This window comes from Fundulus heteroclitus, chromosome 22 (assembly GCF_011125445.2).
Source record: "Fundulus heteroclitus isolate FHET01 chromosome 22, MU-UCD_Fhet_4.1, whole genome shotgun sequence".
Taxonomy (NCBI): Eukaryota; Metazoa; Chordata; class Actinopteri; order Cyprinodontiformes; family Fundulidae; genus Fundulus; species Fundulus heteroclitus.
In genome coordinates this window covers 34,277,100-34,291,884 of record NC_046382.1, presented here as the reverse complement: position 1 = coordinate 34,291,884, position 14,785 = coordinate 34,277,100, and the positions used below count along the sequence as shown (strand labels likewise).

At 40.6% G+C, this 14,785-nt stretch overlaps 1 protein-coding gene across 1 annotated transcript in view; it reads left to right on the top strand.

Moving 5' to 3' along the window:
* mrps5 (mitochondrial ribosomal protein S5) overlaps positions 1-11,348 on the top strand; it is a 37,045-nt gene extending 25,697 nt beyond the window's left edge. The window contains exons 7-12 of the mRNA XM_036126456.1: positions 5,799-5,889; positions 6,300-6,346; positions 6,598-6,655; positions 9,130-9,192; positions 9,344-9,480; positions 10,920-11,348. Coding sequence (XP_035982349.1) covers positions 5,799-5,889; positions 6,300-6,346; positions 6,598-6,655; positions 9,130-9,192; positions 9,344-9,480; positions 10,920-11,144 — 621 coding nt within the window. The 3' untranslated portion in view covers positions 11,145-11,348. The remainder of the gene's footprint in view (positions 1-5,798; positions 5,890-6,299; positions 6,347-6,597; positions 6,656-9,129; positions 9,193-9,343; positions 9,481-10,919) is intronic.
* The last annotated feature ends 3,437 nt before the right edge of the window (positions 11,349-14,785 follow it).

Below are 14,785 nucleotides of genomic sequence, written 5' to 3'. Positions count from 1 at the left end.
AGGTATGTGGAGTAGGCTGGAGCCAGAAGACCTGAGTGGTCTGGATGGTTGATACACTGATAACAAGTCTGTAATGTATTTAGGTGCTAAGCCATTTAGGGATTTATAAACTAACAGAAGTATTTTAAAGTCCATTCTCTGAGATACAGAGAGCCAGTGTAAGGATTTTAGAACTGGGGTTATGTTCTCTACTTTCTTAGTCTTAGTGAGGACGTGAGCAGCAGCGTTCTGGATCAGCTGCAGCTGTCTGACCCACTTTTTAGGAAGACCTGTGAAAACACCGTTGCAGTAATCAATTCTACTAAAAATGAATACATGGATTAGTTTTTCCAGATCCTGCTGAGACATCAGTCCTTTAATCCTTGAAATGTTCTTTTTAAGAGTATTTTTAAGAGAATTTAAGAGTATTTTAATCTTCAATTAATAATGTATTTAAAAATAACCACCTCAATCTGGTTATTCTGGACTTTTAAGCTTGTTTACATTCTGCAGTAAACTGGAGCTGAACATTTCCCTATTTGATGATGCACTGCTCTGTTGTAGGACTTTTTGTTTTCATTCTTTAAATAGATTTGCCCAAGTCTCTCTCACCACATAACGGGTTTCTAAAGTTTATTGTTTCTGCTATCCGTGGTGGAGGGGTTGCAAGGTCCATCTTTCTATTCTTCCATCCCATCCATCCCTGCTTATATTTGCAGGGTCACGATGGGGCTGGTGCCTGTCTCCGCCGGTCATTAGGCGAGAAGTGTGTGGGGTGAACCCTGGACCGGTTGTCAGCAACACACATAAAACAAGACAACCAACCATTCACACAGGCGCTCACTCCTAAGGGCATTTAAGAGAACCTGTTACCCTCCATATTTATAAGTTGCAGTGCTGAAGAGAACCCATGCATACACCGGGAGAACATGTGAACGAGAAAACCCAGAATGGGTTTCGAACCGAGGATCTTCTTGCTAAAAAGCAAGCGTTGCGCCGCAGTGGAAGATGAGTTGGATCAGACGCTATTATCACAGCTATCTGCATTGTACATGTGTGGTTATATATTAACGGTTCTGGAGAAATTAATATGAACGTATGAAAGTTGGGTGAACTTCAGACAAGCGCAGAGTAGATTCAGACAGCATTTAAAGTTGAAATAATTACTCTTTTCAATGAGCACAACACGCAGATGCAACTTTCGGAACAAGGATGATTAAAGTGTGTGGAGGCTCCATGTGTGGGTCTTTGCACGCAGAGTTGAAACAAGATTTGAGAGAAAAGAAGTCTCCATATTGATGTTTACATACAGGCCGCTTAAATTACTAATGAGTAATGACGATGATAATGAGAGTCTTGCGTGTGTCTGTGGGGTTTCCTGAGTACTCGTGTCTGTTGTTTGTAATGAATAGAAAATGGCTTGAATTAGTGCGTGAGGAGGCAGGGGTTGTGTTTTATATCTTATCCATTTGTTTTATTTTCACAACAAGGTACTTCTGTGTTCCCTTTCTGTACTTGAGTTTGTGGCCAAATTAAATGGAACAAACACTTACAATAACTTACAAAAATGTACAATACAGTACATTTTTGATTTTGCTCTATGTTCATATGCTTCGGATTTAGACTCAGTTTGAAATTTGGCCTTAAATGGTGCAAATGAACATTATTTAAACTTTTTTAATATTGAAGTGATGTTACTTTGGAACAAATCATACCTTTTTGGTGGATTGGTACCTAAAACCTAATCACCATGTAGGTCTTTCGGTGTTTTGTGCATTTTTTTCTGTTTAAAAGGAAGAAGCCTTTTAATTGGCTTCTATTTTCTTTTTAACTAGTAGCTGTAGCCGTTTCTAATCGTGAGCCCCTGTGCGATCGTGAAAAAGGACTGAAAGTGGTTTTATCATTGTCTAAGTCTGAATATGTATATAAAAAGTAATGTGGGGGAAACTGCTTGCATTTCCAACTTTATTTCCTCATTTATTACCTGAAAGGTAACCATTGGAAAGAAAAAAAAAGTAAAGGACTTTTTTGACATTAAATATGTAAATTATATTATTGTTGTTTGTACATCACTTATGGGATTGTGTCCTACTTCAGTGAGTGCATTTGTTGTCTTTGTGAAGGAACACACAGTAAATTCACACCCATTTATATAAAAAAAAGTTTGGCTTCTAGACTTTCTTAGATCAAGGTTTTGAATATTTTGGTTTAGTCAAAGCCTTTGGACTCCTATTTTTTAGAATTTTTACATACAAAAGAGCATCACAAACTACAAAGTCGTGGTTGGATGCTCCAATCCAGAGTTTTCTAGATTTTGTTGATCTAAGTTTGTCCAGACAGCAAATATCTTGATTATTATTTAAATAAATATATGCATTGTGAGGTTTTCTTACTCTTTGGTGAAATATTGTTTGTGCTACTTTGTGTCTGCCAATATTTTGTGATGTGATTTGTTCAGACAATGAGAATATCCTCTAGATTTTTTTCAATGGCAATAGCATTAGCTCTGATTACTCCTGAAATAATTGCTGTATAGCCCTTTAAAACCAAATTTCTTAAGATGCATTTAGGGCGCTACTAAATGTAAATTTGTGTTACACTGAAGTTCTACAAACATCGTCATTGTTAGCAAAGCTGAGAAAACACAAATTGAGGCATGGTAATGCAAGAGTGAAGTTATTATCATTGTCAGCTTCTTTGTGCTTTCACAACGCCTTCTGGTCCCGTGTGCTGAGATCATCTCCTCTGCACTGCAGCTTATAGACAGATACAGACAGACAGGGAGACGCGAAGCAACAGATTGAGAAAATAACCGACTAGGCAGCAGCGAGAGCAAGATAGAAACATCCTCCCACCGGCATTCTGTCGCTCATCCGGCCGAGAGAAGAAAAAAAAAACAAAAAAAAAACATTGCCCATCTGCTCTGCTGCTGACGCTCCACCAAAGCCCATGCATCCTCACCTAAAATGACAACTGCAGCCAGGAGCTCCTCATCATCTTCGCAGGCGTCGACTGTAGTAGCCGCAAGCAACACTGAAACGTGAGAATTAATAACTTGATGGAATCTGATTTGCAAGATGGGTCTGAAATACCATCTGTGTGGAAACCTTGCCATTTCCTTATCCTGGACTCCAAAGGCAGACTTGACTACAAACAAAATGAGATGTGGCAAATGCCCCTGACATCCTGGATCTATAAAGCCCTCACGGATTCCTTTTTAATACTGCGACCAAAGCTGTTGAGACGTCGGCAATAAGCATGTGTATTTAAAGATGAAAACCAAGATATGGTGTAGATTATTTTTTTCAACCATGAAAGTAGAAACGTTTAGGATCTCATCCGTGTGTTTGTGCATCCTGCAGGACGCTTGAAGGAGCGTTGTGTTGGTTGCTGCTACCCTGACCCCAATCCTTCCTCCGTGGCCCTTCGGTTAAATTATAAACCCTTCACTGAAATGTGTTTGTTGCGTAACTTGCTGAGCTGAAGGCAAAGCTGAACTTCGAAGCTCCATCAGATGAAATGCAACACTGCCCTGTCACTTCTTCTCTCTGTTGGGCACAAAAGCGCTGGAGCAATTTGTGATTTGTGGCCGAGATAAAGCCTGCTGAAAATCTGGGGGCAGTCAATGTTGAAGCTGCTCTAGGAAAAATGTAAGGCAGTAGATGCCGATTATACAGAACATGTCTTTTTCTTTATTTTATTTTTTTTTTTGTATTGACAGTTTCCTTCATACAATTATTAATCCATGGATAGGCGATCTTTTCAGATGACATTTGTCTACAGTCAGACATGATGAAGCTTGCCAGCTGCTTTTGTCTTTGTTTTTAAGGTGTCCTTCCTGCTGTTAGTAGCACCATATGCAATTCTATTAGAAAAAGAGAGAAAATTATGACATTCATGGCTTTCTTAATGGGAAACGATGGCGTCACTAAGTGTTTGATCTTCTAATTAGACTCCCCTTCATTGCTGTGATTGGTTGAGCTTAGCTAGTAACAGATGGCTTATTCAGTTGCAAGCATTCCTTTGGAACAGCTGATCGTTTTCCAAATGGGTTTTTGCTTAAGCTAAAGTGTCCGGATATGCTATAAAAGGTTCTCTGGCCTTATGGCACACATAGAGCAACGCAGCACTTCCTCTCCCCTACCTGTCACCTCGCCCTGCCAGTTACAGTCAGGTGACTGAATGTAGGCTGCCATAGTCATCGCTTACAACAACTTCACATTTGGCTGTTATATTTCTGGCTGAAATATTTCTGGTCACAAAAACAAAGACAGCCGTTCCTTGGCTCTACAAAGCAATGCCATCAATGAATCTTATTAAGAATGCTGTTTTTTTTGTTTTATCACAGTTTAACCAGCAGAACTGACCAGTCGTAAAAATGTCAGCCCTACATGGCCATACAGACAGGTTGGACCTTCAATTATTGGTCCATACTACAAAATATTAGCCACCTTGGCATCAGAGTCAAGCTTACAGAGAAATGTAAATAATGCCTCAGCTGAAAAGAAATGTATAAAAATGATATTAATCATTAAGTCCATTATAACTTATTTAAATGTATATTCTAATCAGCGCTCTAATCTTCTTAATGGACTCTGTCTAATGAGCTAATTTGTATAACGGGCCGCCTTTTATGTGTCACTTTAACACTGAGCAGCTCGACTGCAGAACTATAACCCAGCATCCCGTCTCCCTCCGTGTTTCCGTGCAGGTGTGTGTCTAGCTTGTGTCATACTTCAAGCGCTTTCCTGGGTGTCAGCAGTTTGCCCGCGTGTCATCAAGGCGCCGCACAAACTCACGATCTCGCACAGTCGCACTTCATGCCCCCCCTCATGTTTTCTGTAACACACATCTGCGTGTTCAGCTGCACAGGAAAACAGCTCATCCCTTTTGAAGGTTATGGCTTCAGACGCAAACATCTTCCCGTAGGAGAGAGTCCCTAGTTTTCTCCTATTTGTCCATGCATCTTGATTCTCACCGGCTGTGCTCCTCTACGCCTTGTTCGTCCACTTTATTAGATTAGATCAAGCCAAAGTTCCTTCCACATCCTAAGAGGCACTTTCTACCCACTTATATGTTGTTTTCTTTATTTTGTCGTTTTATATCTTCCTTCTCTTAACGTTCTCATGATGTTGTTTTTCCTTTCTTTCTGATTGTCCTCCAACTCTCCTCGGCACAGCTTCTATAGCCTCTTCTTTTTTTTTTTCTTCCCTCTTCGGCTGTCTTTCTGATATGTGAATGATGCCCCCTAGTGGGTGACGATAACATTACAGGAGTTTAATTCACTAGCAGTTACACTCAAGAATACTCTGTGCTCTGCTTTCAAACTCATGTATTAAAGATGGATCAACTAGATCGGAAAAAGCACATTAACACATGTTTCTGTCAGGTAACAACCATTAAAGGAAGGTTTTAACATCACTGACTAAAACCAAACTGTAACATAATTAGGAGACAGTTCATTTATTTATAAAGTACACTTAGACATCTTTAATATTAATGATATGAAATTCAAGTTGCAAGTTGCTTTGTATTTTTTCAGATTAACTGATCGTAAAGTGTATCTCATGAGGGCTATTTTGACTGTTTAATAGCTGAAAACAATAGAAATACATGTTCATGAACTAGTGCCTGTAATTATTAAAGATCTGCGGAGGGCTTTAAAAAGTCAGCACGGTGCTACAAACTTCCCTTCTAACCTTTTGTAGACGTGCTGTACACAATTCTCTCTTATTTTTTTATTTTTATTAATGCAATCTTTAAATGTTATTATTTTTAAATGTTGCCACATTATGCAGTTTTATGTTCTTGGACTTTAGGTGAAGAGCGTGTTCAACATGACGGCCAAAGAGGGCAGGAAGAGGTCCATCAGCTGTTTGGTCGCTGTAGGGAATGGCAACGGATTGGCAGGTTTGAATACTTTTTTTTTAAGAAAATAATTTTTAAAACATTAAAGTGTTGGGCAGACATAGACAAAAGAGTTTAAAAAAAGTGTTATTTCCTACATCTTGTAGTCTGTGTAGATTTGGTGACAAACAGTGAACACAAACACTTTTAGCAAGATTTTAAATGACAGGTCTCAAATAACAGGTTTTATTGATTCACACTGAATGCTAAGTTATGGGAAAAAAATTAAACTAGAAATATGAGAGATTCAGACTGTCTTGTCATCCAGATAATGGAAAATCCTGACGGTTTCGTCAGCAGACCGCTGGGCACCCTGTCTTTCTTCTCAAATTTATTTCCTTTCTCTAGTCGTGAAAAAAGCCTTTTAGAAGAGAACCGGGTTTCTAATCGGACTTTTCTCTCCGTCTCATTAGGCTTCGCTCTGGGGAAAGCAGCAGACAGGCAGGCAGCTCTAAGGAAGGTAAGAACACAAAACACTACAGATGTTGGGTCAGTTTGGTGAGCGTTTTCTCTTTTGGTTTAAATTTAAATACTTAAACCTATCTGAGTGAAACAAGACCCCTTCATAAAACCATGAACGATGCAACCAGATATAATCAGTCGACCCCTCTTGAGATCGTTTATATTAGTTGGTGTTAATTGAAAACCTTATTTGTATCATAAATGAATAGGTAATTTTTTTGTCTGTCTTTATGTCACACATCTTTGCAGGCCAAGAACCGAGCCAAGCGCCATTTGTACCACATAGAACGATACAACGACCACACCAGTAAGTTGTAGAGCCTCTATATATAAGAAACATATATAGAACAAATCCAACTGTACACTTCAAGTGCAGCTTTAAAGTATTTAATTTGAAGAAATACTTTTCTAATTAGTTTGAATTATTACCTAAATCAGGACTTTTCAGTCACAGAGAGAGGCCAGAACTGGGCTGTGAAGGGTCTGTTGTCCGACCATGAATTGGGGATGTGTGATATGGACCCAACATTACATTATTTGTGCTAGTTATTACAATACATATAAAAGGATTTAAACCTTAATCAGTCTTTCTGGCAATACATCAGTAATTGCCTTCATTAGATTTTCATATGCTGATGTGGGTTCCTGTCCTCATAGAACCTGTAGGAAAACCAGTTCAAAGATCAAGTTTAACAATCCCAAATATCATCAAACAAAATGTATTGTTATTGTCTCACTCCCCTTCATTGATTTGATTGGTTGAGGTTAGCTAGCTTCCTCTGCTGCAAGTCTCCCTTTGAAACCGGCCATGATTTTCCTTAGTAGTTTGTTGCTATAGTCGAGCTGCACTGATATGTTACAGAAAGTGATCGTGTCAAACATTTACAGGAAAATGTTTGACTCCAAACTTAATTTCAGTTGTTTTCACTCAAACAAAGAAATTCAGAGTTTCTCGGTGATAACATGCTTCCTACATTCATTTATATTCAGTTTACATCCTTCATCTTTGAAATGTGACATCTCAACTTAATTATTGATTGGTGTAAAATAGTTTTATATTATTTATCGGAATAAATTCAAATTAAGGATAATTAATTCCTTCTATAATAATAAATAACTTTTTCTTGCCAACTTATAAAAGTCTAAGTTGTAGAAGTAAGTTCTTTATGAACAGATCATGGTTGCTTTGGGGTGAGGAATGGCGATGGCTAAAAAAAGTTTCTCACATCTGACCTCTTTTCCTTCCACAACCAAGGTCTCCTTTTCTCCTCTTTGCTCATAATTTCTTTGACTCCGCTTTCTCATTTTACCCTCTGCTGCCCCCTTGAATCACCTACCCATATTCTTACAAGTGACACAATTTGAAAAGGAGGCTTTGTAGGGTAATGAATGAGAATCAGAAAGCATTACTTGTACTTTCTTATGGGAAAGCTCCAGTTGGCTTCTTTTGCCGCTGCTCTCCTGCAGCGTCAGAAAGATTAATGTGAGTGAGTCATCAGCCTCCGACGCGCCCGCCGGAGGAGAAAGTTAGCTTCCTGATTTGGCCCCAGACCAGGTAGGGTTGCTGTATGTGTGGATCTTGAATCTCTACCCAGCTTCAGGAACATTGGTGTATTTAGTTTTCCCAGGTTCAGGTCTCTTTGTGCCGCCTTCCACAGCCTGCCTGTGCGATCGGTCCTTTTTCTATTTTACCTCTTTGTCTCAATGTCACAACCACCTGGCGCCGTGGTTTACTTCTTTTTGGAGGGGCAAAAGTGGCGCAGGAGTTTGGAAGTTCGTCCCGCAATTGCCGGGTTGCCGGTTCAATCTCCGTATAGTTTAATAATTATGCAATACTTTGTGATTTTCATGAAGTCCCCATGAAATCTATTGGAGTTTGTGGTTCTGATTAGATAATTAGATATAATTAGATATAATTATCTAATTATCTGAATATTTTTGCTAGGCATTGTAAGAGTGTATCTGTCAGTAGCAGCAGTGTTGAATATATCAGTCTTTGTTGTAGTAAATTAGACTGATATAGAGTGATATTTTCTTTTCATTTTTTATTTCCGTCTTCCAGTTACTGAAAGATAAATTATTTCTTTTTCTTTTTTTCTTACACGCAAGTTCTGCTTTGATTTTCTCACCTAGTCAGATGAAGCTGGGCCCCCTGCAGCTATAACAAATGCTTGTTTCCCTGGAGGTGGATGAGCCGTCTAAGTGGATGTGAAGTTCATATTAAGTCAAACTTTTCATTTCTTCCCTGATCTAGATTTGTCTGCTGAGCACTAAAAAGAATCGTTATAAAATGAGTTGGCTCTCATTTTCCTTCTCTGTTCGTTCCTCTCATCAATACGTCCTCGTCCACACTGCTGCATCATCCACTTGCTAAATTGAGTTCTTTGATCGAAGCGTGCATCATACATGAGCGTCAGCAAGAGCAGGATTTTAACCTGAAGCCATGGATCTGGCAGCAAACCGCTCCTCCTTCGGGAACAAGCATCTGAATAAGTAATCGGCTGCAGCTGCTGCAGCGAGCAGGAGACGTTGGCACGTGGGGGGACATCTGGTGGCCATGTAGAGAAATACGAGGGCCAAGGGCGGGTAAAAGAAAAATTAAATAAAAAAAAAACCGCAAAGCAAAGCTCAAGTGCCTCCAAATGGAAACGGCTCAAACACGTGGAGCTAGTTAGATCTTCTGGATATGTTTATTATTTATTAGTTCGGCTGTTTTCTTCCATCTGGCTCTGCTCTGCAGTCTGCTCTGACACTAATGCAGCTGTTGTTTTCCTCCACCAGTTTATCATGACATCGACTCCAGGTTCAAGAGGACAACGCTGCGAATGAAGAAGCAAAACGAGGGTTAGTTCGCGACTGTTTCATCATGTTTAATCCGAGCCAGATGTTTTACTCTGCAGACTTGCGTGAAATCATATCCTGCTGGGATGTCCACCGTGTCCTCGCCCGGTGACTGCAGCAGGCTGTGCTGGTGTTTGATCGCTTGTGTTTGCAGGTCACGGTCTGCACTGCCACAGGGCCGTCATCACTCTGTGCAAGCTGATCGGCATTAAGGACATGTACTGCAAAGTGGAGGGGTCGGTCAATCTCCTAAACATCACACGGGCGTTCTTCACTGGGTTGGCCAAGCAGGTGAGATCATGTTGGAATGGCAGCAAGGAACTAAAAAGTGAAATTTCTCCAAAAATAACGTCGCCGACATCGGGTCCCCTTTGACTGTTTTTCTTTATCACAGAACAATAGAAAATGCTGGTGACTCATGTTAGTGAGGCTTTGTGTCCAATACATCTTGAAAATCACAAGACAGGATTTTCTATGTTTGGTTAGGCCAGTAGCACCGACCATTGAGACTGAGGAAGAGTCTCATTTAATGGATTTGGGAGCAAAGTTGCAGAGGCAAATAGTTGTTTATAGGCCACCTTATGTATGCAAGTAGGGTGGGCAACATATGTAATTCTTTTATCCTTTCAGTGAAAATTCTGGACTAAAATCCAGATTTTACCTTAGAGGTATGTAGCCACGTAATATGCTTATATAAAAAGACCAAAAATTGTTTAATCATGATAAAATAAAGTTATAGACACCAAGCCTCCATCTTAATAGTGTTTTGATAATTTGATCTTGGGCGCGATTAGCAGATATAAATAGATGTGGCGCCATCTAGTGACAGTATCACAGAACTATCATAATGCTGGTTTGCTTAATTTATAAATCAATTGTAAATAATACCGGACCGAACCTGACCCTCTGCAATGCCTCACAGTAAAGCGGCAGCTTAGAGTAATTGAAGGCCATCCATTATTAATTAAATACTCCGATCTAACGGTCAATCAACTCTGCGTTCACATCTGAGCAAACGGCAGGTTTAGCGTTCGCTTCAGTGAATACCAATGTTCACACTGTATTCTCTAGACAACTTTACAATTAGGGTGAATTGGTTCTTAAACTGGTTTTAAAAGGTTAAATAAAGAGCTAATTTTCTAAATATAATAAAGGTACCTAAGCTCAGAATCCCATTTTTAAAGTAACAATTATAGATTTTAGAGCAGTTAGTCCAAACACAGGCATTGTCCTTGTACCACACTCAGAACAGACAGACAGAAAGTCAGTGATTTACTGATGTGCTGGTATAGATTCTGTCATCCAGGTCAGGACAGTTTGAAGGCAACTGGATGTTTTCTCTTGTCTCACGTCCCAAAGACATGTGGACTCACACTAAGACACTCGCATAAAAGGGCAAGCAGTCAAATGTCCTTATTGGTGATTGAATGGACTTTATATGATAAATAATCTGACAATACGACAGATGATTAATTACTGCACTAGAATGCAGGAAATTCAGGATTTCGATCTCTGTCAGGGTACAGATTTATCCGAGGTTTCTTTTTCCTCACAGGCCATCATAACTCCTCTTCTTTTAATGAAAACTCAGAGATATTGTTCTTCTTTACTGATCTCCTCATCATTATTGTCACACAACTTACTGTTAAGCATAATGGTCTCTGTCTGAGCTTGTATTTTCTGCAGAACCTCTTTCTCCGCTCACCACTACTGCTCCTACCACCCTGCAGGAAACTCATCAAATGCTGGCCAACAAGAAGCAGCTCCACGTCGTGGAGTTCCAGTCTCACCGAGGCCCGCTGCCTGTGGTGGTGGCCAGCCCTAAAGACGGAGCACGTCCCAACCCGGAGTCCGAGGACGAGATCCCCAACACCAAGCTGCACTGGGACGACGTTCGAGCCGCGCAGGGAATCAAACGCTCCATCTGGTCAGGAGTGAAGCGCACCGTCTGGTAGAGCAGAGCGCAGGATGGAGGGTTGTTTGATGCTGTCTATAAGGAGGAGGGTCAGAAAGCTGCAAGGACATATGGAGCTTTTTCTGTCTTTTTTACAGAACCATTAACATGGATTGTTAATGTTCGCAATTTAAAGTGGATTCCCCGTTTAAATGAATAAAGTTTAGTTAAAATAAAATATAACCACTCTGGAAAAACAAACAGATGTGGTAGAATAAAGTTTCAGCCTGTAAAATTATTGTCTGTGTGTACCTAATTCAATCTTTTGTAAAAATATCAGATTTTTTTAACATTTTTAAGGAATTCATAACTTTTCTAATAAGCAAATTGTCCAGGTGAGGCTTCTCCTGACAGCCTCCGCACTGAGCAATGTCCTGACAGCAGCACTGGAGCATACTCGTGGTTCCTCCACATGTGGCAGCAGCCTAATGTCGAGAATTCATGTGCATCTGCTTCATCTCTGCAGCGGAAAACCTCCAATAAGTTCACAGTTGCCTCAGAAAAAGCAGAAACTCTTAGAGCAATCTAAAAACGTGAACGCAAACTTTGTCTCATCTACCTTTGATCCAACATTTAAACATATTTTACACTCCCGGGCCTCTTTAGTAAGTTCAACTTATACCTGGTTGGACCCAAGTTTGCTGTGTGTGAAATGACTAAAACAATTTAATCACGTTGGCTTCATATTCGGAAAGCAGGATTTATTTATACATTTTAAACTCTTAATTAGGAGCAAAACCTCACTTCTGAATGGGGCACATACTCTAACTTCCAAGGGATTGATTGTTGTTTGGGGGTTATTTACATTTGTAGTTTGGTGTTTTGGTAAATAAACATGGAAGATGTGTTTTTTGGTATTAAGACAAAATCTATTCTTGCACTCTTACTCCTGCATAAATCACCTATCAAGCGGTGCTTATTTAAATCACAGTAAACATCCACCAACCTCAGCTTAATAACAAACTATTTTGAGAAAATAAGTTGCCTTATTGCTTGTAGAATTGGGTCGACTACAATAAGTAATTTATCTGAGCTTAATAATGAATGATACAAGTTAATAGGCCACAACTCTGCATTAACAGGCAGCGCAGGTATTGGTTGAGTTGAATTCCTTTAAATGAACCAAGGAGATGCTTGTTAGCCTGCGTTAGCCTGAACCCCCTCAGCCAACTAAGCAATAGGACCAGCTATGGATACTGACTAAGAAATGAGGCCACCTTCAGTCCCCTTCTCTACATGGATGACATCAAGCTGGGTGCTAAGAGTGAGCGAGACGCCAACGCAGTGATAGACGCCACCAGGATCGACAGCAGGGACAACAGAAAGTCATTCCATACATACAATGAGTCCGGATGTATCATGGTGGAATAGTGTGCCTTTTTATTCTTGTCTTAGTGATCATAACGTATAACTATGTATCAAAGCTGTACTCCTACCCTGGCTTTGAAATATTGCTATATTTTCTGAAGTTTGTGTTTTGGATAAATAATCCGAAACACCATCAACACAAGGTTTCTCTCTTTCAAATATGTTCTAACTTTTTAAGGGATTTTTAGGAAGCTTTGAATTTTCTAGGCTAAAATGTGGGTATCTGAGAAAGCCATGTTGCCTGGGTGATCTGAATAGTCTCGTTTTAATAGTCTTAGATAATTTGTCCTACTTTTTATTCTAAAGCGGATTTGCCAAATTCTGTAACGTCATGGTTCTGTGGGAAACCTCTGACCCTTAAATGACAACTTCAGGAGACTTTTTTTTACTTTCTTCTTTAGACTTTCTACATCTCAGAGAAATTTCATGTATATTCGTTAACCAAGTATTCACTGCTGATTGATAGACATTCCAGTGTTGTCATCGTTTTAAATTATTAATATTTTGTTTTGTGGAGCGGGTTGTGGCACTGAAGGTAGGCAGACAGGAAAGGTGGGCTGAGAGAGGGGGAAGACATGCAGCAAAGGACTGTGGGCCGGAGCCAAACCTGGGTCGGTCACTTTGAGGAATCAGGGCACTGGTGTGCGCCAGTATTATTGTTTTAAAAGTACTTCAAAAGGTGTTAACTGCTGTAACTCCTACTGGAGACCTAAGCACAATAGGTTAAACATTTGTACATTGACTTAAAACATATCTTTTATACAAAATTGTTCCACTAGAGGGTTGAACAACGTTATACTAAGTACAACAAACTGGTCCATTGCACCACTGAAACGCTGTCGGTGGTGAAAACACAATGATGGCCTGAAAGCGATCAGTCAAGGGATCGCTTTCTGTAGGTTTCTTACAATGAGTAACCCTTTTCATACCCAGAAACATAGTTGGGGTATTTACTGTTATTGCCCAAGAATGATTGAATCGATTTTATTTCAAATAAAATCTGCAAAGAATACAACCAAGAGCAGGAAGACTAATGACTTCAAAGTACCCACTCAGAGAATATTGATCGCAGCTATTACTTATTTCTAGACCTTACAAGATGGACGTATGAAATTGCATTTCATGCATTAGCTTAGGTTATGTTGCCTACAATCACAGAAATATCCCTGGATGTAGTTCCCTTCTATATGGATCCACATATAAAACTTTCCAAGATTGGCTCATTCAAACCTATATTGTATTTATTTAGAAAGTATGGCCCTATGAATTTACCTGACAACAGCCAGATGCATGTATCGCTCCGCCTAGCTCCACTCACATACATCTGGGACACGGCCATAGGGATTGCCTTTACTGAAGGCTGGGCCTTATCAAAACTCCTTGCATATGATTGGATAAGCCACTTGTCTGTCATCTTTATCGACGTGCTATTTCAACCACTCACACCGAAGCTAACCTGTGACGCTGATGAGACCGACGCAGGAAAACCCCCCTTTTTTTTTTTTTTTTTTTTTTTTTTATGTTTGCGGCTGTAGTGCAGGGTTTCCCGCAGCGCTATCTTGGCGAGGCGGCCGCGGAAAACGTGTCGTCCACAACCCCCCCCCCCGGTCCGCGAGTCGGTCCGCCTCGCATAAGCAAATTCCTGCGGGAAACACTGTAGTGGCACGCATTTTATTGACAGTGAGCTGACAGGAAGAGGGGGGGGGACAGGCGGCAAAGCGCCGCGGGTCGGAGTCGATCCCGGGCTGACCGCGTCGAGGACTAAAGGCCTCCTAACATGGTTCGCGCTAACCGCTCCGGGGACGCGTCCGCGTTGCGCGTCCGCGTTGCGCGTCCGCGTTGCGCCTCCGCGTTGCGCCTCCGCGTTGCGCCTCCGCGTACGCGCCCCGGAAAACAAAACTTGCCAAATCCGGTCGGGAGAAGGGCGAAAACATGGTTTCCACCAACAAAAGCCTTCGGAGCTGTTCTCTGGTGTTCTTTTAATGAAACAATATTAGGTAGATTGGACAACACGGAAGAAATAGCAGCATCAATGTTAACGCTTGCTTCCTCGATGCGAGCCGCCATTGTTGTTGGAATCTCATGGTCACTTCTCCACTACGTCACATCCATGAAACACCCGCCCTGCGTCCTGATTGGCCAGACCAAAAATTTGGTTGGGGAAATCACTTTCAATCAGCCGTGTCCCAGATGTATGTGAGTGGAGCTAGGCGGAGCGATACATGCAGCTGGCTGTTGTCAGGTTACCTATGAATGTGTTGTGAATTAAAAGCC